Source organism: Somniosus microcephalus, chromosome 10, assembly GCF_052327205.1.
Source record: "Somniosus microcephalus isolate GS21.2 chromosome 10, FLI_Smic_1.0, whole genome shotgun sequence".
In the NCBI taxonomy this organism is placed as follows: domain Eukaryota; kingdom Metazoa; phylum Chordata; class Chondrichthyes; order Squaliformes; family Somniosidae; genus Somniosus; species Somniosus microcephalus.
In genome coordinates, this window is record NC_140996.1 from 184,564,672 (window position 1) to 184,588,364 (window position 23,693).

At 46.0% G+C, this 23,693-nt stretch overlaps 1 protein-coding gene across 6 annotated transcripts in view; it reads left to right on the forward strand.

Moving 5' to 3' along the window:
- The first annotated feature begins 1,326 nt into the window (after positions 1–1,326).
- Positions 1,327–23,693, forward strand: part of b3glcta (beta 3-glucosyltransferase a) — a 330,362-nt gene continuing 307,995 nt past the window's right edge. The window contains exon 1 of one of the 6 annotated variants that reach the window (XM_085999315.1): positions 1,327–1,715. In XM_085999315.1, coding sequence (XP_085855441.1) covers positions 1,655–1,715 — 61 coding nt within the window. In that variant the 5' untranslated portion in view covers positions 1,327–1,654. The remainder of the gene's footprint in view (positions 1,716–23,693) is intronic. The other 5 variants (XM_085999319.1, XM_085999317.1, XM_085999320.1 and 2 more) reach the window with 5 other exon arrangements.

Below are 23,693 nucleotides of genomic sequence, written 5' to 3' on the forward strand. Positions count from 1 at the left end.
ATAAAACATTTAAACAAGGGGGAAGGGGAAGCTGAAAAGTAAAGCTAAAATAAAATAGAGAGAGAATGCAGAAGGGGAACGAGGCAGACAGGATGAGGAGAAGCAGAGTTTTAAATTTTATTTATTTTTAAGTATTTAATTGAATTAGTTTATTATTATATCTGAGTAGCCTTACTCTTGTAATATTAGTATTTGCTTCAGCATCACTGTGCATAAGCTGAAAACACTTTGAAACATTGGACGGCCAGGGAGCCTGGAGCTATCTTGAGCTCTGAGCATACTTATGATTGAAATTACGCAATGAAAACAAGATCAACAAAAAAAGCCAAAATTTATCCTTATGACTATCTTTACAGTAATTTTGTTACACGTGAGAAACATTTTTTTAAAAATAAGGCTACTCTGACACATAAATGTTTTATTTACATCAATTATTAAAAACAAGCTTCATTGCCATCTACCGGGCAAAAATTCACAGTATTTTTAAAACGTGCAAAATATCCATTTTAAATTAAATAAGAACAGAAAGCAGCGAAATTGGTGTTCGCCAGTAGTGCAAAATGGCGCATTGTGAATCGGCAGCCAGTTTAAACACCGCACCTGCACTGGTGCTGTGGAGGAGTGAGACACTCTATTCCCTGCGGTTCCCACTGGGATCTCACACGTACTGGTGGACACCGCATGCCCCCTCTCCAAGGCCACCTGGGCATGGCCAATACCACAGAAGAGAGGCAGACAGCCAGAGTGACCACCCCTGTGGACCGCTCCCATCCTGGACCTGTAAATTGTGCTCTTGGCCAGGGCCAGGAGTAGACCCACAAGAAGGTACTCTGACTTACCCACCGCCTCTGCACCGGGTGGCTAAAGATCAAAAGCGTAGGGCTAAAGCGAACCAAATATAGAGGAGTAGCCTCCGCAGATAACTAAATAGGGGCTGCAACTTCACGCACTCAACAGAAAGATGAAACATGGATTCTTCCAGGCCACAAAAGTCACAAGCGGTTTGGGAATCCGTAATGGAACTTGCATGCTATTGCTCCGTGCAACACTCTCCACCACCTAATGGTGCAAGGAAGGAGTTCCGCATAGAGAGCCTCCCATTGGGGCCCAATCACAACCTTCGCCAGGTGGCAAGATGGAATGCCAGGGCATGTTTGGACAGAAGAGGGTGAGGAAGTGGAGTGCGCAGGAGCAGCCCATACAAAAAAATCCATCAGCACAGTGAAATGGCATGGAGGGACTTTCCAAGAAATGGCTCAAGTTGTGAGGCAAAGGTTCCCTAGGGAGGTTTTGGGGTCTCCCGCTGATGAGGCCTTAGAACACCAGATTTAATGCAAAGATATTTAAAATATACATAGTACAATTCAGAAGTACTTTTTCCAGAATGGCTCCTTTTTTATTGTGCGTCCTTTTGCAATGGGACGCCCCATAAGCAAAGGAACTCTGAAATGGTCTTTGCGTGTTTTTTATGGTAATGCAAATTTTAAATATCTATATTACTATTAAATGCACGATGCAGGCTAGATTGCCAGGACTCTGGAGGGCGCTGCTATCCTCCGGTTTGTAGGTTTGCTGTGACCTGTTTGTGGCGGGTTACTGAAATCCTCCAGTCGCTTCCCACTGATCGCTGCTGCAACGCCGCTTGTTCCGGGAGATGATGACTGACAGCTGTCCGCCGCTGGCTGTGCGTGCTCAGCTCATCCCTCTCCTCCTCCGTAAGTGCCCTTCCTAGTGCAAATAGCTAAACAGATTTACAAGATGGACAAAACCGCAGAGAATGAGCGGCTGTGCTCCTTTCATTTATAAAACATGATGATGATGAGGATGAAATGCATGGCTGCAGTTTCAGGGAGTCAAAGTGTTTTAACCGATTTATTGGACCCAGACTCGCGGCCCAGGGATGTGCAGGTCTGGAGAACTGCCGGTGGTTGTTGGGGCCTCAACCCAGGAGCAGAGCTTGAGTTTGGGGCTTATGCATGCCCCTCCCACGACAGGGCCTGAGCCAAGGCGGCGTAGACAGCGGGCTGGGGCTTGGGCTTGACGGCCGCATGTTCCCTGGGTCCAGTTCACGGGGTTTCAGTCGCCCCATTGACCGCACACGGCGCAGTGCCGCTCGAACCTCCGATACCTAGTATTGGAGGCACTTCCTCCAACGATGCGGTTTCTGCGACCAACTTTTGTGTGTTCTTTAATTAAAGGAGAAGTGCTCCGAGCATTTTTGTTGTGCCGATTAAAAAAAAGTGAATGTGCTTTTGTGAAATTTAGTAGTTAGATTTTAAACTGGAGCACTGGACTATCTGGGTACTTTATAAACTTCAGCCTTTTAACGGAATGTTTACAGCAATTGCATTTCAAAGTCATTAATTGCATGTGAAGTGCGTTGAGACATTTCTGAGAGACGTGTTACGCCTCTATATAAATGCAAGCAGTTTTAATAATTTTAAAAGCTGACTCTTCTGGCTATGCTGTTCCAGCATTTAAAAAAAACTATGGGGAGAAGAGTTCTGCACCCGTGTTAAACTCGCCATTTGTAGTCACCAAAAGCCCGCAATGTAACAGGTTTTGCCACTTGTGAACCACTCTGCCCCTACTAGACTCAGATTGGTAATGCACCATAACCACAGCCTAAACCTTGTGTTCTAAAGCAGCGGTTCTCAAACTTTTTTTGTTGAAGGACCCCTTTTCAAATGGATTAGTAATCACGGACCCACCATTTAAATTATATTACTCCTAATATTAAAGTGCTTTAACAGTGCTTTTAATAATGCTTGTTGTACGAGGCCCCTTGGGTCGGAGCGATCATAATATGATCGAATTCTTCATTAAGATGGAGAATGAAGTAGTTGACTCAGAGACGAGGTTCCTAAATTTAAATAAAGGAAACTACGATGGTCTGAGGCGTGAGTTGGGTAGGATTGATTGGGGAATGTCACTCAAAGGGTTGACGGTGGATAGGCAATTGGCAAACATTCAAAGACCGCATGGATGAACTACAGAATTTGTTCATCCCAGTTTGGCATAAAAATAAAACAAAAAAGGTGACTCAACCGTGGCTAACGAGGGAAATTAGTGATAGCATAAGATCCAAGGAGAGGACATATAAATTGGCCAGAAAAAGCAATAATCCTGAGGATTGGGAGCAGTTTAGGATTCAACAAAGGATGACAAAGGGATTAATTAAGAAGGGGTAAATCGAATATGAGAGTAAGTTTTCAGGGAATATAAAAACTGACTGTAAAAGCTTTTATAGATATGTGAAGAGAAAAAGATTGGTGAAGTCAAGCATAGGTCCCTTGAGTCAGAATCGGGGGAATTTATAATGGGGAACAAAGAAATGGCAGACCAACTAAATACATATTTTGGTTCTGCCTTCACAAAGGAGGAGACAAATAACCTCCCAGAGATGCCGGGGAACATAGGGTCTGATGAACGGGAGGAACTGAAAGAAATCAGTATTTGTAGGGAAATGGTGTTAGGGAAATTGATGGGATTGAAGGCCGATAAATCCCCAGGGCCTGATAATCTACATCCTAGGGTACTTAAGGAAGTGGCCCTAGAAATAGTAGATGCACTGCTGATCATCTTCCAACATTTGATGGAATCTGGAACAGTACCCATGGATTGGAGGGTAGCTAATGTTACCCCACTATTCAAAAAAGGTGGTAGAGAGAAAACGGGGAATTACAGACCGGTAAGCCTGACATCGGTAGTGGGGAAAATGCTAGAGTCCATTATAAAAGATGTAATAGCAGAGCACTTGGAAAACAGTGACAGGATCGGACAAAGTCAACATGGATTCACAAAAGGTAAATCGTGCTTGACTAATCTAGGAATTTTTTGAGGATGTAACTGGTAAAATAGAAGGGGAGAACCAGTGGATGTGGTGTATTTGGACTTTCAGAAGGCCTTCGATAAGGTCCTGCATAAGAGATTAGTGTGTAAAGTTAAGGCACATGGGATTGGGGGCAAGGTATTGACTTGGATAGAGAACTGGTTGGCAGACAGAAAGCAAAGAGTTGGAATAAACGGGTCTTTTTCCGAATGGCAGGCAGTGACTAGTGGGGTACCGCAGGGATCGGTCCTTGGACCCCAGCTATTCACAATATACATAAATGAGCTGGACAAGGGAATTAGATGTAATATCTCCAAATTTGCAGACGACACAAAGCTGGGTGGGCGTGTGTGCTGTGAGGAGGATGTCAAGAAACTCCAGGATGATTTGGACATTTTGGGTGATTGGGCAGAAACATGGCAGATGCAATATAACGTGGATAAATGTGAGGTTATCCACTTTGGTGGCAAAAACAGGAAGGCAGATTATTATTTAAATGGCAATAGATTGGGAGAAGGGGAAGTGCAACGAGACCTGGGTGTCCTTGTGCACCAGTCGCTGAAGGTAAGCATGCAGGTGCAGCAGGTGGTTAAGAAGGCAAATGGTATGTTGGTCTTCGTAGCGAGACGGTTTGAGTACAGGAACAAGGATGCCTTGCTGCAGTTGTACAGGGCCTTGGTGAGACCACACCTTGAGTATTGTGTGCAGTTTGGTCGCCTTATCTGAGGAAGGATGTTCTTGCCATGGAAGGAGTTCAGCGAAGATTCACCAGGCTGATACCTGGAATGGCAGGAATGACGTATGAGGAGAGATTGGGTCGATCGGGCTTGTACTCGCTGGAGTTTAGAAGAATGAGAGGTGATCTCATTGAAACTTATAAAATTCTGACCGGACTGGACAGACTAGATGCAGGAAGGATGTTCCCGATGGGGAGTCCAGAACCAGGGGACACAGTCTAAGGATGAGGGGTAGGCCATTTAGGACAGAAATGAGGAGGAATTTCTTCACCCAGAGAGTGGTGAACCTGTGGAATTCTCTACCACAGAAGGCAGTTGAGGCCAATTCATTAAATATATTCAAGAAGGAGTTGGATATATTTCTTAAGGCTAAAGGGATCAAGGGGTATGGGGAGAAAGCAGGGACCGGGTACTGAATTTGGATGATCAGCTATGATCGCATTGAATGGCGGAGCAGGCTCGAGGGGCCGAATGGCCTACTCCTGCTCCTATCTTCTATGTTTCTAAGAAAACAGGTATTTACTTACAGATATCAGTGAGATCGGTGTGCCTGCTTCTTACTACAGTCTGCCTATCTGGTGTGATGATTGACAATTTATTTGAAGCTGTGCCTGTGTTCACTTTCCTACTTGTTACATTAATTTTAAGTACCGTCCTAAAAACTACTCATCCACGAATTTTAATTCAAACCTTTTTAAAAAAAAATATAATTTGAAATTAGCAAAAGCCTCAATTTTAATTCAATGGTAAAGAGCTAAAAGAAGTGAAATCAAAAAGAACTCGACAAAAAAAACTTCCAAAACATATAGCTGCTTGAGTGATTGGATTTGTCTGCTTCGCACCTGTCTGCTGATATCCACATCAAACAAACTTGTTCTTTTCGTGGTCAGGGTGTTCCCAGCGGGTCAGGAACAAGTTCTTGCATTTCCAGTTCTCAGCTAGTCTGCAGCCTGCCGTCTCCACCCAGTGATGCGTGAACCTGAACTCTCCTCCCCCCCCCCCCCCCCCCCCGCCCCCACAAAAAACAACAGCCAGGCAACCTGACGGGCCCCAGATCTCCAACAGCCCTGCTCCCTCCATAAGACGTAGGATCAGGAGGAGGTCATTTGGCCCCTTGAGCCTGCTCCGCCATTCAATAAGATCATGGCTGATCTGATCTTGGCCTCAACTCCACTTCCCTGCCCGCTTCCCATAACCCTTGACTCCCTTACCTTTCAAAAATTTTGTCTATCTCCACCTCAATGACCCAGCCTCCACAGCTCTCGGGAAAGAGAATTCCAAAGATTCACAACCCTTTGAGAGAAGAAATTCCTCCTCATTTCTGATTTAAAAGGATGCCCCCTTATTCTGAAATTATGTCCCCTAGTTCTAGATTCCCCCACGAGGGGAAGCATCCTTTCTGCATCTACCCTGTCAAGCCCCTTCAGAATCTTATATGTTTCAATAAGATCCCCTCTCATTCTTCTAAACTCCAATGAGTATAGGCTCAACCTTTCTTCATAAGACAACCCCTTCATCTCCGGAATCAACCTCGTGAACCTTCTCTGGACTGCCGCCAATGCAAGTATATCCTTCCTTAAATAAGATGACCAAAATTGTACGCAGTACTCCAGGTGTGGTCACACCAACACCTTGCACTGTTGTAATAGGACTTCCCTGCTTTTATACTCCATTTCCTTTGCAATAAAGGCCAACATTCCATTTGCTTTCCTAATTACTTGCTGTACCTGCATGCTAACTTTTTGTGATTCATGTACAAGGACCCCAGATCCTTCTGTACCTCAGCATTTTGTAATCTCCATTTAAATAATAATTTGCTTTTTTATTTTTCCTACCAAAGTGGATAACTTCACATTTTCCCACATTAAACTCCATCTGCCAGATTTTTGCCCACTCACTTAGCCTATCTATATCCCTTTGGAGATTCTTTGCGTCCTCCACACAATTTGCTTTCCCATCTATCTTTGTACCATCAGCAAATTTGGCTACATTACACTCAGTCCTTTCATCCAAGTCATTAATATAGATTGTAAGTAGTTGAGGCCCCTGTGACACCCCACTAGTTACAGTTTGCCAACCTGAAAATGACCCATTTATAGAGTCATAACAGCACAGAAGGAGGCCATTTGGCCCATCGAGTCAATGCCGGCTCTCTGTAGAACAATCCAGTCAGTCCCATTCCCCCGCTCTTATCCCCGTAGCCCTGCAAGTTTATTTCCCTCAAGTGCCTATCCAATCTCCCCTTGAAAACATTGAGTGTCTCCGCTTCCACCGGCAGCGAGTTCCAGGTCTTCACCACTCGCTGCGTAAAAAAGTTTTTCCTCACATCCCCCCTGTGTCTCTTGCCCAAAACCTTAAATCTGTGTCCCCTAGTCCTTGTGCCATCAACTAGTGGGAACAGCCTTTCCCTGTCGTGTCTATCCAAACCCGTCACAATCTTGTACACCTCTATCAAATCACCCCTCAACCTCCTTTGCTCTAATGAAAACAAATCCAGCTTTCCCATCCCCAGAACCATTCTGGTAAATCTCCTCTGCACCCTCTCGAGGGCCTTCACATCCTTCCTAAAATGTGTTGACCAGAACTGGACGCAATACTCCAGTTGTGGCCTAACCAGCGCTTTATAAAGATTCAGCATAACTTCTCTACTTTTGTACTCAGTACCTCTATTTATGAAGCCCAAGATCCCATATGCTTTGTTAACCATTTTCTCAATATGTCCTGCCACCTTCATGGACCTAGGCGCATTAACTCCCAGGTCCCTCTGTCTCTGCACTCTCTTTAAAACTGCCATTAAGTGTATATTGCCTCTCCCTGTTCCTTCTGCCAAAATGCATCACCTCACACTTCTCTGTATTAAATTCCATCTGCCACTTGTCTGCCCATTCTGCTAGCCTTTCTATGTCCTGTTGCAGTCGATTGATGTCATCATCACTGTATGCCACACCCTGAAGTTTGGTCTCATTGGCAAATTTAGAAATTCTACTCTGTATTCCAATATCCAGGTCATTTATATATATCAAAAAAAGCAGTGGCCCCAGCACTGACACTTGGGGAACACCACTGTCTACCATCCTCCAGTCTGAAAAACAGCCATTTACCACAACTCGCTGTTTTCTGTCCTTAAGCCAATTCCTTATCCAAGCTGTCACTGACCCACCTATTCCATGAGCCTCAATTTTGGTAACCAGCCTTCTATGTCGTACTTTGTCAAACGGCTTCCGAAGATCCATGTAGACAACATCCATTGCATTCCCTTCATCAATCCTCTCTGTTACTTCATCAAAAAATTAAATTCGATTAGTCAAACACGATCTTCCTTTTACAAACCCGTGTTGGCTTTCCTTAATTAGCTTAAATCTCTCCAAATGCCTGTTAATTTTTTCCTCAATTATTGTTTCTAAAACTTTACCCATCAGTGATGTTAAACTGACCGGCCTGTAGTTACTAGGATTGTCCTTACACCCTTTCTTGAACAATGGTGTCACATTTGCCACTTTCCAATCCCCAGGCACCTGCCCCACATCTAGGGAAGACTGGAAAATTATGGCAAGCCCTTTCACTATCTCCTCCCGCAGTTCCCTTAGCAACCTGGGATGCAAGCCATCTGGACCAGGCGACTTGTCCACTCTACGCATACCGAGCTTTTCTAGTACATCCTGTCTATCAATTTTCACCCCTTCCATTCCTTCCACCTTTTCCACTGCTACCAATATTTTGTCAGCATCCATCTCCTTAGTAAACACTGATAAAGTACTCAGTGTGTATTCTAGCCTTGCCCTGCGCATCTAAGCATATATCACCTTCATTGTCTCTAATAGGCCCCACCCTGCCTCTTACTACCCACTTACTGTTTACATGCCGGTAGAAGATTTTTGGGTTCCCTATTATGTTACCCACCATTCTACTCTCATATTCTCTCTTTGCCAATCTGATTTTCATCTTCACATCCCCTCTCAACTTATTGTATTTGGTCTGGTTTTCCCTTGAAGAATTCACCTGACCTGCATCATACATCCTCTTTTTTTTGTTTAATCATATTCTCTATCTCTCTCGTCATCCAAGGAGCCCTTGCTTTGGTTCCCTTCCCCTTCCCTTTTGTTGGAATGTACCTCGCCTGTAGTTGGAACATCTCCTCCTTAAAGATCACCCATTGTTCGGTTACAGCTTTGGTTCCATTTTACCCTGGCTAGATCCTTTCGCATCCCATTGAAATTAGCCCTATTCCAGTTTAGAAGTTCCACTCTAGATTGTTCCTTGCTCCTCTCCATTGCTAATCTAAATCTTATGATACGATGATCACTCGTACCCAAGTGTTCTCCCACAGACACTTGGTCGACCTGGCCCACCTCATTCCCCAGCACCAGATCCAGCAATGCCTCCTTCCTAGTTGGGCCAAGAACATATTGGTCAAGGAAATTCTCCTGAACACATTTCAGAAATTCCTCCCCCTCCTTTCCCTTTACCCTAGCATTATCCCAATCGATATTTGGGTAATTAAAGTCCCCCAATATCACCACTCTATAGCTCTTGCATATCTCTGCAATTTCCCTTCAGATTTGCTCCTCTACCTCCCTCTCACTATTTGGCAGCCTATAGAATACCCCCAATAGCCTGACCATACCCTTTTTGCTCCTCAACTCTAACCAAATGGATTCTGTCCTTGTCCCCTCAAGAACATCCTCCCTTTCCAACACTACAATGTCTTCCTTAATCAGCACTGCCACCCCACTGCCCTTTTTTCCTTCTCTATCTTTTCTGAACACCTTGTACCCTTGAATATTAAGTGCCCAGTCCTCACCGTTTTTAAGCCACGTTTCCGTTATTGCCACAAGACTAATTGTGCTTGTAGCTCGCCAACCTTATTCCCCACACTTTGTGCGTTTACGTACATGCATTCTAAACCCATTTTTGAATTTTTCGTAGTCTTTCTTAGTCTGCTCCTATCATCTAATATGGCACTACTACCGCCTCTAGTACTATCTTCTCTAGTACTATCCAACACACTCACTCTTATGTACCTTATTCCTCTTTTCTACTCCTTTTTGCTGTTACTCATCCCCCTGCCAAGTTAGTTTAAACCCTCCCCAACAGCACTAACAAACGTCCCCGCGAGAATATTGGTCCCGGCTCTGTTGAGGTGTATCCTGTCCGGCTTGTACAGGTTCCACCTTCCCCAGAAACTATCCCAATGCCTCAGGAATCTAAATCCCTCCCTCCTGCACCATCTCTCCAGCCACGCATTCATCTGTTCTAGCCTCCTATTTCTGTACTCAATAGCACGTGGCACCGGGAGTAATCCGGAGATTTATCCCGACTCTCTGTTTTCTGTCAGTTAGCCAATCCTCTATCCATGCTAACATAACATAACATAAGTAGTAGCAGCAGGAGTAGGCCATACGGCCCCTCGGGCCTGCTCCGCCATTCAATAAGATCATGGCTGATCCGAACCTAGACTCGCGTCCACTTCCCTGCCCGCTCCCCGTAACCCCTAATTCCCTTATCAGCTAGGAAACTGTCTCTCTCCGTTTTAAATTTATTTAATGTCGCAGCTTCCACAGCTCTCTGAGGTAGCAAATTCCATAGATTCACCACCCTCTGAGTGAAGAAGTTTCTCCTCATCTCAGTTTTGAAACGGCAGCCCCTTATTCTAAGATTATGCCCCCTAGTTCTAGTCTCACCCATGAGTGGAAACATCCTCCCCGCATCCACCCGATCAAGCCCCCTCACAATCTTATATGTTTCGCTAATATATTACCCCCAACCCCGTGAGTTCTTGTGTAGTAATCTTTTATGTGGCACCTTATTGAATGCTTTCTGGAAATCCAAATACACGACATCTACTAGTTCCCCTTTATCCACACAGCTCGTTAAATCCTCAAAGAACTCCAGCAAATTTGTCAAACATGATTTCCCGTTCATAAAACCATGCTGACTTTCCTTGACTATATTATGATTTTCCAAATGTCCTGCTACCACTTCCTTAATGATGGACTCCAGTGTTTTCCCAATGACAGATGTTAGGCTAATTGGTTGATAGTTGCCTGCTTTCGGTCTCCCTCCTTTCTTAAATAGGGGCGGTTTTCCAGTCTGCTGGGACCTCTCCAGAATCCAGGGAATTTTGGTAGATTACAACCAGTGCATCCACTATCTCTGCAGCCACCTCTTTTAAGACTCTAGGATGCAGGCCATCGGGTCGCGGGGTCTTGTCCACCTTTAGCCCCAATAGTTTGCCATGTACTTTCTCTCTAGTGATAGTGATTGTTTTAAGTTCCCCCCCGACCCCAATAGCCCCTTGATTATCCATTATTGGGATGCTTTTAGTGTCTTCTACCGTGGGGACCGATACAAAATATTTGTTCAAAGTCTCCGCCATTTCCCTGTTACCCATTATTAATTCCCCAGACTCATCCTTTAGGGGACCAACGTTTACTTTAGCTACTCTCTTCCTTTTTATATACCTGTAGAAACTCTTACTGTCTGTTTTCATATTTCTTGCTAGCTTACTCTCATAAGCTATCTTCTCTCTATCATTTTTTTAGTCATGCTTTGCTGGTTTTAAAAAATTTCCCAATCCTCTGGCCTTTCACTATTCTTCGCAACATTGTATGCTTTTGTTTTCAATTTGATACCATCCTTTACTTCCTTAGTCAGCCACTGATGGTTCATCCTTCTCTTAGAGTCTTTCATATCTTTGCTGAGAGATATGAAATATCTCCTTAAATGTTTGCCACTGCTTTTCTACAACCTTACCCTGTAATATATTTTCCTAGTCCACTTTAACCAAGTCTGCCTTCATACCTTTGTAATTACCTTTGTTTGTGTTCAGGACACTAGTTTGAGACTTGGCTTTCTCACCCTCAAACTGAATTTGAAATTCTACCATGCTGTGATCACTCTTCCCAAGAGGATCCTTCACCTCTAGATCATTAACTAATCCAGCCTCTGCTCGATTCAGGCCAGTGGCGGTTTCAATTTGCCGACATTAATGATCCAAGGTTATCCCACGCAACTGGTTTGGGAAAAGTTCATGCAACAAATAAAAACCTGCCAGCAGGAGACTCGCAGTGAATGATGACAATGGCGACACGCCCTTGGTTGAACTTTAAATTTACCGACTCCCGACAAAACTTTTCTTATTTTTCAGTCGCTCTTCGCCGCGTTACCAGTCAGGCAACCTCCGTTCTCTTCCCACAGACACCAAGAAGTCATTGGAAGGAACCCGAACGTGAACACTCTGGTCCCGCCTCCTCCCTGATCCTCACTGGTTCATTTTTACAGTCTGCACTTTTTCAGAGATCTTCTCCAACAAATAATTGGTCAATGTTTCACAGACCCTCTGGAACATCTCTGCTATTTAAAAACCCCAGTTTAAGAACCATTGCTGTAGGGGGGCAGACTTAGTTCAAAAGTTCAGTGGTCACTACTTCAGAATGCAGTTATATTTCCCTACTTAAAAAGGCTAACCTTATTACAATATAAAGAAAAATCAAAAGCCCTATTACATTAGCACACTTCAAGTCAGTCTGATTAACCCTTTCTTACGTGCACACATTCACTGGGCTTTACAACAGTAACTACACGACGAAAGTACTTCATTGGCTATAAAGTGCTTTGGGACAGCCTGAGGTTGTGAAAGATGCTATATAAATGTAAGTTCTTCTTCCTTTACGAAACACACCCATTGCAGCTCAGAAAATCTGAACTGTCACGGTATTAATAGTGCTGATATAAATAATGGCCTCTATTTTCCTGGAGCCGTCAGGCGGGGTTTCAGGTGTGTTGGGGGGGGGGAACACAAAAGTAGGGGGCCGTGACCCCCCCCCCCCCCGCCTGATTCCCCGCCCTGTCTGACTTTTGCCCCGGTGTTTCAAAGCGACCCGAATCAGTCCCACCCGCAGAAGGTGGGACTGGTCGTCGGGAGCCTAATCAGCAATAATTGGCATCTATAATGCCATTTTAAGGGGCTCTTGCAATTTTCGGCCTTTCCCCACATAAACCACGCCTGGTGGGAACACCGCTGATGAAACCTGGCGTGAACAATGTCTGCTTGCTTACTTTCAGCTGCAGGTCAATAGGGGAAGAAGAGATTTAATCATACAGCATTTGTAGGTTGCAGGACCTTGTTGTTTCAGGCTTGGGGCAACGTGTTCAAGGCTTAGGCACAGCTGTGGCAGGTTGGAGGCTCTCGCACTTCTCCAGTGTGAGCTCCTGGGAAGCCCCTCTCACCACCCTCACTCAGCGCTTCCTCAACGGAGGCATCTGCCAGAAGCATGGGAGGCCTTTTGTTCCTTCCCTTCTTGGCATTAGAGGATCTCCAACAGCAGAGGAGGCTGCAGCAGATCCAGCAACAACAGCAGCACCAGCAACAGCAGGAGCGACAGGCTGCGGCTCACCCACCTGAGGCAGCACAGGCCAGAAGTAAAGGGAATAAAGGGTTATGGGGAACGGGCAGGAATTTGGACGTGAGTCTAGGTTCGGATCGGTCATGGCCCTGTGGGTAGCGGAGCGGGCCCAGGAGCCATGTAGCCTGATGCTGCTCCTATTTCGTGTGTCTAATTCTGTTAGATTCAGGAGATGGTTCAGTGATAGTAGATTGGCGGTTAGGATCAGATCAGCCATGATCTTATTGAATGGCGGAGCAGGCTCGAGGGGCCGATTGGCCTACTCCTGCTCCTATTTCTTATGTAAGGGGCCAGTGCATGGAAGGCCGTTGGCGCAGGAGATACCCCCCAAACAGGGTCTACAGACACAGGGTGAGCTACCTCAACATGACTGAGCAGCAGTGCCAAAGGCGGCTCCAACTTTCGCGAGAGGTAGTGACTGACATCTGCGCAATGCTGCAGCAAGTCCTGGAGCCCAGAGCACCAGGTCGACACTCCTTACCAGTGGCCATCAAAGTCACCACCGCACTCAACTTTTTTGCCTCGGGCTCCTTCCAGGGATCAGCGGCATCTCCCAGGCGGCCGCACACACTTGCATCACTCAGGTAACCGATGGCCTCTTTTCCCTCGCGCTCAATCATATCCATTTCACCAGGGATCGCGCAAGTGTGAGGGCGCGAGCGCTTGGATTAGCTCAGCTGGCAGACTTTCCAAGGGTGCAGGGCGTCATTGACTGACACATGTGGCCCTTAGGGCGCCCCATCGCAATCCAGGAGTTTTTGTCAACCGCAAGGGCTTCCACTCCCTTAACGTTCAGCTGGTGTGTGACCACAAGAAGGAGATTTTGCATGTTTGTTCCAAGTACCCTGGCAGCTGCCATGACTCCCTCATACTGCGCCAGTCTACTGTGCCTCCGCTATTCAGTCCACCAAACGAACTTCAGGGATGGCTACTTGGAGACAAGGGATATCCCCTGCGGACTTGGCTAATGAAGCCGCTAAGGAGACCAGCCAACGAAGCTGAGGAGCGCTACAACTCCAGCCACATTTCCACCAGATGCATTATCGAGCAAACCATTGGATTGCTGAAGATGCACTTCAGATGCCTCGATCGATCAGGTGGAGCCCTACAGTACTCAGCAGCCAAGGTCTCCAAAATCGTTGTGGTTTGCTGTGTGCTTCACAACATGGCACAGCGTCGTGGCTTGCAGATTCCGCAAGACCAAGAGGCTCCTCACAGAGCCGCCTCGGATGAGGATGATGCTGAGGAGCAGGAGGAAACATAGAAGATAGGAGCAGGAGTAGGCCATTCGGCCCCTCGAGCCTGCTCCGCCATTCAATGCGATCATGGCTGATCATCCAAATTCAGTACCCGGTCCCTGCTTTCTCCCCATACCCCTTGATCCCTTTAGCCTTAAGAAATATATCCAACTCCTTCTTGAATATATTTAATGAATTGGCCTCAACTGCCTTCTGTGGTAGAGAATTCCACAGGTTCACCACTCTCTGGGTGAAGAAATTCCTCCTCATTTCTGTCCTAAATGGCCTACCCCTCATCCTTAGACTGTGTCCCCTGGTTCTGGACTCCCCATCGGGAACATCCTTCCTGCATCTAGTCTGTCCAGTCCGGTCAGAATTTTATAAGTTTCAATGAGATCACCTCTCATTCTTCTAAACTCCAGCGAGTACAAGCCCGATCGACCCAATCTCTCCTCATACGTCATTCCTGCCATTCCAGGTATCAGCCTGGTGAATCTTCGCTGAACTCCTTCCATGGCAAGAACATCCTTCCTCAGATAAGGCGACCAAACTGCACACAATACTCAAGGTGTGGTCTCACCAAGGCCCTGTACAACTGCAGCAAGGCATCCTTGTTCCTGTACTCAAACCGTCTCGCTACGAAGACCAACATACCATTTGCCTTCTTAACCACCTGCTGCACCTGCATGCTTACCTTCAGCGACTGGTGCACAAGGACACCCAGGTCTCGTTGCACTTCCCCTTCTCCCAATCTATTGCCATTTAAATAATAATCTGCCTTCCTGTTTTTGCCACCAAAGTGGATAACCTCACATTTATCCACGTTATATTGCATCTGCCATGCTTTTGCCCAATCACCCAACCTGTCCAAATCATCCTCGAGTTTCTCAGCATCCTCCTCACAACACACACGCCCACCCAGCTTTGTGTCGTCTGCAAACTTGGAGATATTACATCTAGTTCCCTTGTCTAGATCATTTATATATATTGTGAATAGCTGGGGTCCAAGGACCGATCCCTGCGGTACCCCATTAGTCACTGCCTGCCACTCGGAAAAAGACCCGTTTATTCCAACTCTTTGCTTTCTGTCTGCCAACCAGTTCTCTATCCAAGTCAATACCTTGCCCCCAATCCCATGTGCCTTAACTTTGCACGCTAATCTCTTATGCGGGACCTTATCGAAGGCCTTCTGAAAGTCCAAATACACCACATCCACTGGTTCTCCCTTATCTATTCTACCAGTTACATCCTCAAAAAATTCCGGTAGATTAGTCAAGCATAATTTACCTTTTGTAAATCCATGTTGACTTTGTCCGATCCTGTCACTGTTTTCCAAGTACTCTGCTATTACATCTTTTATAATGGACTCTAGCATTTTCCCCACTACCGATGTCAGGCTTACCGGTCTGTAATTACCCGTTTTCTCTCAACCCACTATTCAAAAAAGGTGGTAAACATTAGCTACCCTCCAATCCATGGGTACTGTTCCAGATTCCATCGAATGTTGGAAGATGATCAGCAATGCATCTACTATTTCTAGGGCCACTTCCTTAAGTACCCTGGGGATTTATCAACCTTCAATCCCATCAATTTCCCTAACACCATTTCCCTACAGATACCGATTTCTTTCAGTTCCTCCCTTTATCAGACCCTATGTTCCCCGACATCTCTGGGAGGTTATTTGTGTCCTCCTTTGTGAAGACAGAACCAAAATATGTATTTAATTGGGCTGCCATTTCTTTGTTCCCCATTATAAATTCCCCTGATTCTAACTGCAAGGGACCTGCGCTTGACTTCACCAATCTTTTTCTCTTCACATATCTATAAAAGCTTTTGCAGTCAGTTTTTATGTTCCCTGCAAGCTTACTCTCATATTCTATTTTCCCTTTCTTAATTAATCCCCTTGTCCTCCTTAGTTGAATCCTAAACTGCTCCCAATCCTCAGGTTTACTGCTTTTTCTGGCCAATTTATATGTCCTCTCCTTGGACCTAGAGGAGGAGGAGGCCGGAAACGAGCATCCTGCAAAGGCCCATCAACCAGCGGCACCAGTACGCGAGAACATTGCTGGCCGGAGTGCAAGGAACGCACTCATCCTGGCCAGATTTGCTTAGCCTGGTACATCAAACCAGCCTCGCTGCTTCTTACCTGACCATGGACAGTGGCCCATCCCTGAGCATTTCTACCTATTTGACCAGCTTGCTGACATCCGCAAGTAATCCTCACGGCCTCAAAAATCCCCATTCGCCAAATGACAGACGCCACAACTGCAGCAGTTGCCATCAGATTTTTTATGTACAAGAAACTGATGGCATTAAAACTATATACAAAACTTTTCACCCAAGTGTCTACCCTTGTGATTAGTGGTGCTTTTTCTCTTACGCGTGCTCCTACGTAGTGGTACCCCTGTGGCTTCAGCAGATGCGGAAGCCCCTTGCTCACTTTCCTGCTGCTCTTGTCTCGACACCTTTGGCGGGCGTCCTCTGGGGTGGCAAGCCTGTGAGGGCTCGCCAGCAGTCTGCTGCTCCTGCGGCTGTGCAGGGGTTGAGACGCCTATCTCACTTGGGTGTGGACTCCGGTGGGGCTCTGACCGAGGGCTCTGCAGTGGCATGGAAGTGTGAGCGCATGGAGAGGAGCCCCCACTTCCTTGAGGTGTGCCAGCAACCTCCCTCTCATGGGTCAGCGCCTGCAAGTGGCTGGAGAGCACCTTGCTGCACATCAGGGGGGCCATGGGGACCCGTCTCTGCACTGGAAGTCCTGCTCAGAAGGACTTCCATGAAGATCTGGTTTCAGTGCTCAGTAGATGCCCATCGCTCCTCAAGAGATGTCATTTTATTCTGAGCACTCACCATGTTTTCCATACCCTGGCGACTAAGCTCCTCCATGGCTGTAGCCCTCCTCTCCTCGGCCGCAGCCCTCTTCTCCTCGACCGCAGCCAGCCTTACCACGGAGGTAGCCATCCTTTCCGTGGTGATGGGTTCCTGTGCCAATGACTCCAATAAGGCTCTGCTCATGTTCGCCATGGACTCCTCCATTCACTCCACACTCGCAGCGACCCTGGAGACAAAACCTGCCAGAGACTCCTGCATCTGTGCATGGAAATCCATCACCTCTTCTCTTGCGGATGGACCCAGAGGCATAGGGTCGACATTGAGCTGAGCTGGCAGAGGCCTGCGCCCTCCGACGAGGACTCTCCACTGCTGTCCCTGTCTCCACAATCTGCTGATGCTCACTTGTGAGCTGTGAAACACCAGGTGACAACACTACTCTATGTCCCGAAGGCCCCCCCCCGAGGTTGAGTGTCTGCGCTGGTGCTGGGTGCGCTTACTTCTGCTGACGCTGCACCCTCAGAGGTTGGAGCTTCCTCTGAGGAGTCTGGCTGCACAGCCTCTTCCTCCTCGACAGTGGGGACGGGGGCTCTGGATGGTCCTGTGGGGGAGTAAAGGAAAGAGTTAGAGATGTGATGCCAAGACTACATGCACATTGGATTTTGCAATGCTCATAAGTCCAAATGATGTAGCTTCAGAATCATAACAGCGACTCATGCTATGTCAGTGAGAGAGATGGAAAACTATTCTGTCACCAGCTTGTGGGCTTGCTCCTGTCTCTCCTTCCTCAGCTTCCGCAGCCACGTCCGCCCCGACAATCTCCATCACTCCTTCCTCCCAGGGGGTCAGGTGGCCGATTGAGGGTGGGCCTCCTCCAGTCCTGGCTCGTTCTCTCCTGTTGTGAGCTCTCTTTTCCTGCAATGAGGGAGACAAGTGGAGTTTGAGTGAGAGTGCAGGAGTGAGTGTAGAGATTGCATAGCATAGATACTTAGAAGGAGACAAAGATGGTGTGAGGCTGCAAGACCAAGGGCCCTCCCTGTGTGTTGTCAGTTGTGTTCCAAGCATCAGAGTGAGAGGGAGTGTGAGGGCTGCATGGTGGAATAGTTAGGTGAATGTGAGCATAGAGAGAGAGGGTATGGGTGCATGGATGTAACTGTGAAGTGGGATGTGGAGGAAGAGAGTGCTGAAGCTGAGTGCTGTTGGGGAAAGGCAATGGGGATCAGGTTGAGGGTGATGGAAACTTCATACTTACTTTTCCTGTACGGTGAAGGTCATGGAATCGCTTCCTGCACTGCATCGAAGTTCTTCGCATGACTCCCTGAGAGTTCACCTCGGCTGCCACCTCCATCGAAGCAGTCCTGGTCTCATTGGGAGGCCTCTTCCTCCCTGAGCTAGGGAAGAGGACCTCCCTGTGGGCCCTAACCCCATCCACCAATGTCTGCAATGAGGTTTCATCAAATTTGGCGGCAGCTCGGGGTCTGCCACTGGCAACAGCTGCTGCAGGCTCCTCTGCCATTCTGGACGGCTCGTTGGGAAGCCTGCAGAGGTTGAAAAGCTTGCTGTAGACTTTAAAAGCACCACGAATGATGACATCATACTGTGGGGCTTTCTGACTGGAAATAGTCAATTAGCAAGGGTGCCCACACGCTGGAAATTAATTGGCCAATTGTGCAAAAATTGCATCCAGCTGACTGACCCATTTAGATTTGTGTCGGAACCCGACAATTCCCCGCACCTGCGGGAAAATCGGCCCCAATGTGTCACAACTTGTGTCTAATTTCTTATTCAATCTGTTTAAACACTTTTGGGCAACACATTAGGAGTTTACAGGTCATTTGTACTTCTGACATGGTCTGCTCATTTGCTGGCTGAAAGTTCCTTTCTTTTTTTTAAACATTGTCAGTGTCTTTTGTTTCAGTTTGCTCCTCTGCTGCTCATGTTTATCTTTATTTTTGTTTTTCCACTTGTTCTCGCTTTCGTTTTTGTCCTCCCTGGTGCATGCCTGACATCAAGTCGTGGTTGAGCTGAAACTTCCTTAAGCTCAACAGCAGAAAACCTAAAGCTGTGCTTTTGATACCTGCCAACATCTCTGTGCATCCGGCTCCAGTCCCATCAACACTTTGTTGACGCTTTGTGCTGAACTGAATGAAATGCCACCTCAGCATTCTCTTCGATCCTGAGTTCATCCTCCTTCCACACGTTCAGTCAGTTGCCAAGATTACATTCTTTCCTCTTCAGAACATTGCCCACTTGAACCCTTACATCTCTCTCTTAAACCTATATCCACACTTGTATCATGCACTTCCCCGCCACTTCCCCGCTTTGTCCTTCTTAAACGTAAGTTAATCTAGAACTCTGTGCGAGATAGAATTTAAGCCACACTGTCTTGCACTCCTTTCACTCCTGTCCTTGTAAGCTTCACTGACTCCCTTTCCTAGGGCACAGACTTCATGATCCTCATCTTCAAATATCACTGTTGTCTTGTGCTACCCTGTTCTCCTCCAGTTGTATGTCAGTTTGTATCTTCTGCTCCTCTTACACTGGACTACTGCGTACTCCCCACTCCCACCAATCCATTGTCTGCAGCCACTGTCTCATCACTAGGCTCCTTTGTCCAAGACTGCACAAAGTGGAGGAGAAGCATCCGGGAAGGCGCCGAACACTTCAAGTCTCTTCGCCGGGAGCAAGCGGAAGCCAAGCGCAAGGAGCGCACGTCAACCCAAGCACCCCACCCACCCGTCCCTTCAACCACTGTCTGCCCCACCTGTGACAGAAACTGTAGGTCCCGCATTGGACTAATCAGTCACCTACGAACTCATTTTTTATGTGGAAGCAAGTCATCCTCGGCTCCGAGGGACTGCCTAAGAAGAGAAGAAGACTAGGCTCCTGTCCTTTGGAACTCTTTCTCCAAGCCACTTTTTCTTGCTATCTCTTGCTCCTTAGTCAAAAGTTTTTTAAATACATATCTCTCCAACTGTGGTTTCAGTCTGTGCACCTCAGTCATTCTTATCTCTCTCGCCCTCTTGTAAAGCACTCCGGGTGTTCCTCAGGGATGTTCTTCTACATGAGGATGTTATAAAAATACAAGGTACTTCTTCCCTTGCTATAATTTATTGAGCTCCCTGCTGTGATCAGAGGAACTCAAAATCACAGACTAAACCCCCAACAATGCCATTCTGTGATAAACCATGGGACCAATTTACCAAACATCCCACCTATGCTCAATTTTGGAGAGCAATTAACTTTTTTTTTAAAGACACCTGGGCATATGATATCAACAGAAAAAACACATTGGAGCAGTAAACAGGTTTAAAAATTAAGTTTTAAAGGTATAGTAAAACGTGGGTTATTTTTAGGATTCTGTGTTTTTTTGTCCATTAGGAATTGTAAAAGAAATTGAAATAATTTGTGCCACTTAACCTAATCAATTCTAGAGAATTGGGATACTTACCTGATGCTGTTTCCATCTTGTCGTCCGGAGGAGGCGGGTGTCCCCATTGGAGGGCTCTCTACGCAGGAGTCCTCCCTTTATCTATTGGGGACTTGGCCTGGAGGTTGTTGCATGGGGCAATCCTGTGCAATAAGGGTTTAAGTAGGTTCACAGACCCCAGGCTGCCTTCCTTTTCTGCAGCCTGGAGGAGTCCGTGTTCCACGTATAAATTGAATGTGAGGTTGTAGCCCCTCTTCCATTATTTGAAGGGGCTGCTCCTCGATTTTTGGTTGCACTTCAGTCCCACGCTCCTGATCTTTGGTAACCTGGTGCGGGCGGGTGGGGGGATAGCGGGCAGGTCGTGGGACCTCCTTGTGGGACTGTTCTTGGGCCTGGCCAAAGTGGCCATCAATTGGTCCAGGCAGCGGGCGGTCAAGGAGTTCGTTCGGCCCGACTGCCTGCCTCTCTTCCACGGCCATGTTCGCGCCCGGGTGGCCCTGGAGATGGAGCATGTGGTGTCCGCCGGTACGCTCGAGGCCTTCCGTGACCGGTGGGCACCGGAGGGATGGGAGTGCATGATCAACAAAATTTTAATTTAAGTTATGAAGTTTCCTTTAATGTTTTTATTTGTTAAATTACAGTTTATTTGATAATTGTTTGCACCAAAAGAGCTACCTGGTGCTGTTCCTGCTTAGCAAAGTCATGTGTGGGAATATTTCTTCTCTCTGTTATTGGCAGTAAAATTGGGAGTGTTATAAACCACCTGAGCATCTTTAAGTTAGCTAAAAATAGCACTCAGAAGAAATATTCCCATAATGTGTAGCTGAGGGAGTTGGTGCTGATTTCATGTGGACGAGTGAAGAGATCTGCAAAAAAGCTAAAGTAATAGCGTATTGTTGTGAAGAAGGGAGAAATGAGAATTATACAAGGAGACAACAACAGTCCAAAACCAACAAAAAAGGAAGATCTATTCTATTACTTTTAGCATTCGATTAGCATACTATTTTAGAGACGGGCAATAAAGAGTACTTGTGTTAAAATACCAACATTTTGGATGACACTTAACAGAAATGAACTTGAGTGTACATAAATACCTGCAGCTGAGGGCAGAACAACACTCTAGATCATTCCTGTAGCGCTCAAGCTAATTATTGGTTGCTGTTGCCATCAAGTGGGATCCAAGTGGAGAGAGCAGTTTGTCGGTGTTGGAAGAGTAGAGGGTGCAAGCTAGATTATAAGGTTGGAGGAGTTGCAGAGGTGAGGGTGTGGCAAGACTGGAGAGAATTGCAATTGAGGAAGGGTTTTTGAAATCAATGCAAGTGAGGAAGGGTTTTTGAAATCAATGCATTGGTGAATGGGGAGCCAGTAAGGATAGGTAAGTGGAATTTGGTATGGGGTTTAAATGAGTTGCAGCTTATGCAGGGTACTCAAGAGGCAGACGAATCATGTTGGAGATACAGAGCCTGGGTGAGTTAGGATTGAAGTTGAACACTTATAGGTGGAAATACTTAGTCTTGGTGATGGATATGATGTGTGGTTTAAAGCTCAACTTAGAATTAAACAGGACACTGAGCTTGAGCAGGCAGCCAGGTAGGGGAATTAAATTAAGGGCTAGGGTGTGGAGTTTCTGATGGGAAATGAACAGCATGGCTTTGGTCTTGCCAATGTCCATGTGTTGTCATAACTCAATTTGTTGTTCTACAACAATAACTTGCATTTATATAGCAACTTTAATGTAGTTAAACATCCCAAGGTACTTCAAAGGAGCGTAATCAGACAAAAATTGACACCAAGCCAAAGAAGGAGACATTGAGACAGGTGACCAAAAGCTTGGTCAAAGAGGTAGGCTTTAAGGAGCGTCTCAGAAGGAGAGAGGTGGACAGGCAGAGAGGTTTACGGAGGTAATTCTAGAGCTCGGGGCTTAGTCAGCTGAAGGCACGGCCGCAAATGGTGTGGCGAAGGAAGTGGGGGATGCACAAGAGGCCAGAGTTGGAGGAACACAGAGTTCTCAGAAGGTTGCAGGGCTGGAGGAGGTTATATAGATAGGGAGGGAATAGGCCATGTAAGGATTTGAACATGAGGATGAGCATTTTAAAATCGAAGCATTGGTGGACCAGAAGCCAATGTAGGTCAGTGAGCACAGAGGTGTTGGGTGAGTGGGACTTGGTCTGAGTTAGGATACGGGCAGCAGAGTTTTGGATGAGTTTAAGTTTATGGAGGGTGGAACATGGGAGGCTGGCCAAGAGAGCATTGGAATCGTCAAGTCTGAAGGTAACAAAGGCATGGATGAGGGTTTCAACAGCAGATGGGCTGAGGTAAGGGCAGAGACAGACGATATTACGGAGGTGGAAGATGGTGGTCTAAGTGACAAATCTGATTGTGGATTAATTGGTAACCACAGTTGTAAACAGGGCATCTGAAAGTTGAATCTGCATTATTAGGTGACTGAATAGGCAGGAATGGAAGGATGCATTGAAACTACAATTCAAACTGCTCTAAAAAGCTGCTTTAAAAAAAAATAGCCAAAGCGTGCCTTTAGCACAGTTTCAAGACTTTTTAGAGAAGTCTAACTTGAAATATGTGGAATCTTTAAAAGATGTGTTTGAAGGAATTTTTTATGTATTGGGCTGACTAGTTTTGAAGATCTTGCACTGTAACAATTTGAGGTTTGCGTATTTCAAATTTATGTGTATGTTATTCTAATACATGATTTTAATTTTGATGTTTAAGGACTAATTAAAGGTAATGTGGATTGCTACAGCTTAATAATATTTTTATAGGTGGTCTGTACAAGCATTAGCTCATTTTCTTTTCTTGCAAGTAAGAAATATTTAAGCTGTTGAACCAAAGCAGTACCAGGATGTCCTGGATGAGCTCACCTAGTATTGCAGGGTGTTTACTAGGAGAGAAATGTTAATGTTGCTGAGTTCAGTGAAAATTTAGTTCCATCTGCACAGCAGGTAATGAAGAGATCATATATTATGTGGCCTTCTCTTCCATAATATCATGAAATGGGCGGATACAGATGTGCCTCACATTATGAACAGTTTACGTGCAGTTGGTTGATTTCACAGCAGTCTAACTGTAGCTCAAATAAACTATTTTGAAAGCTTCTCCAAATGGAGCTGCATAACCCCAGTTAGATGGCTTTTGTACTGAAATAAAAAAATATATGTTCAACAACATTACTTCGACAAAATTCATCAATACTGTGGGTGTAACACT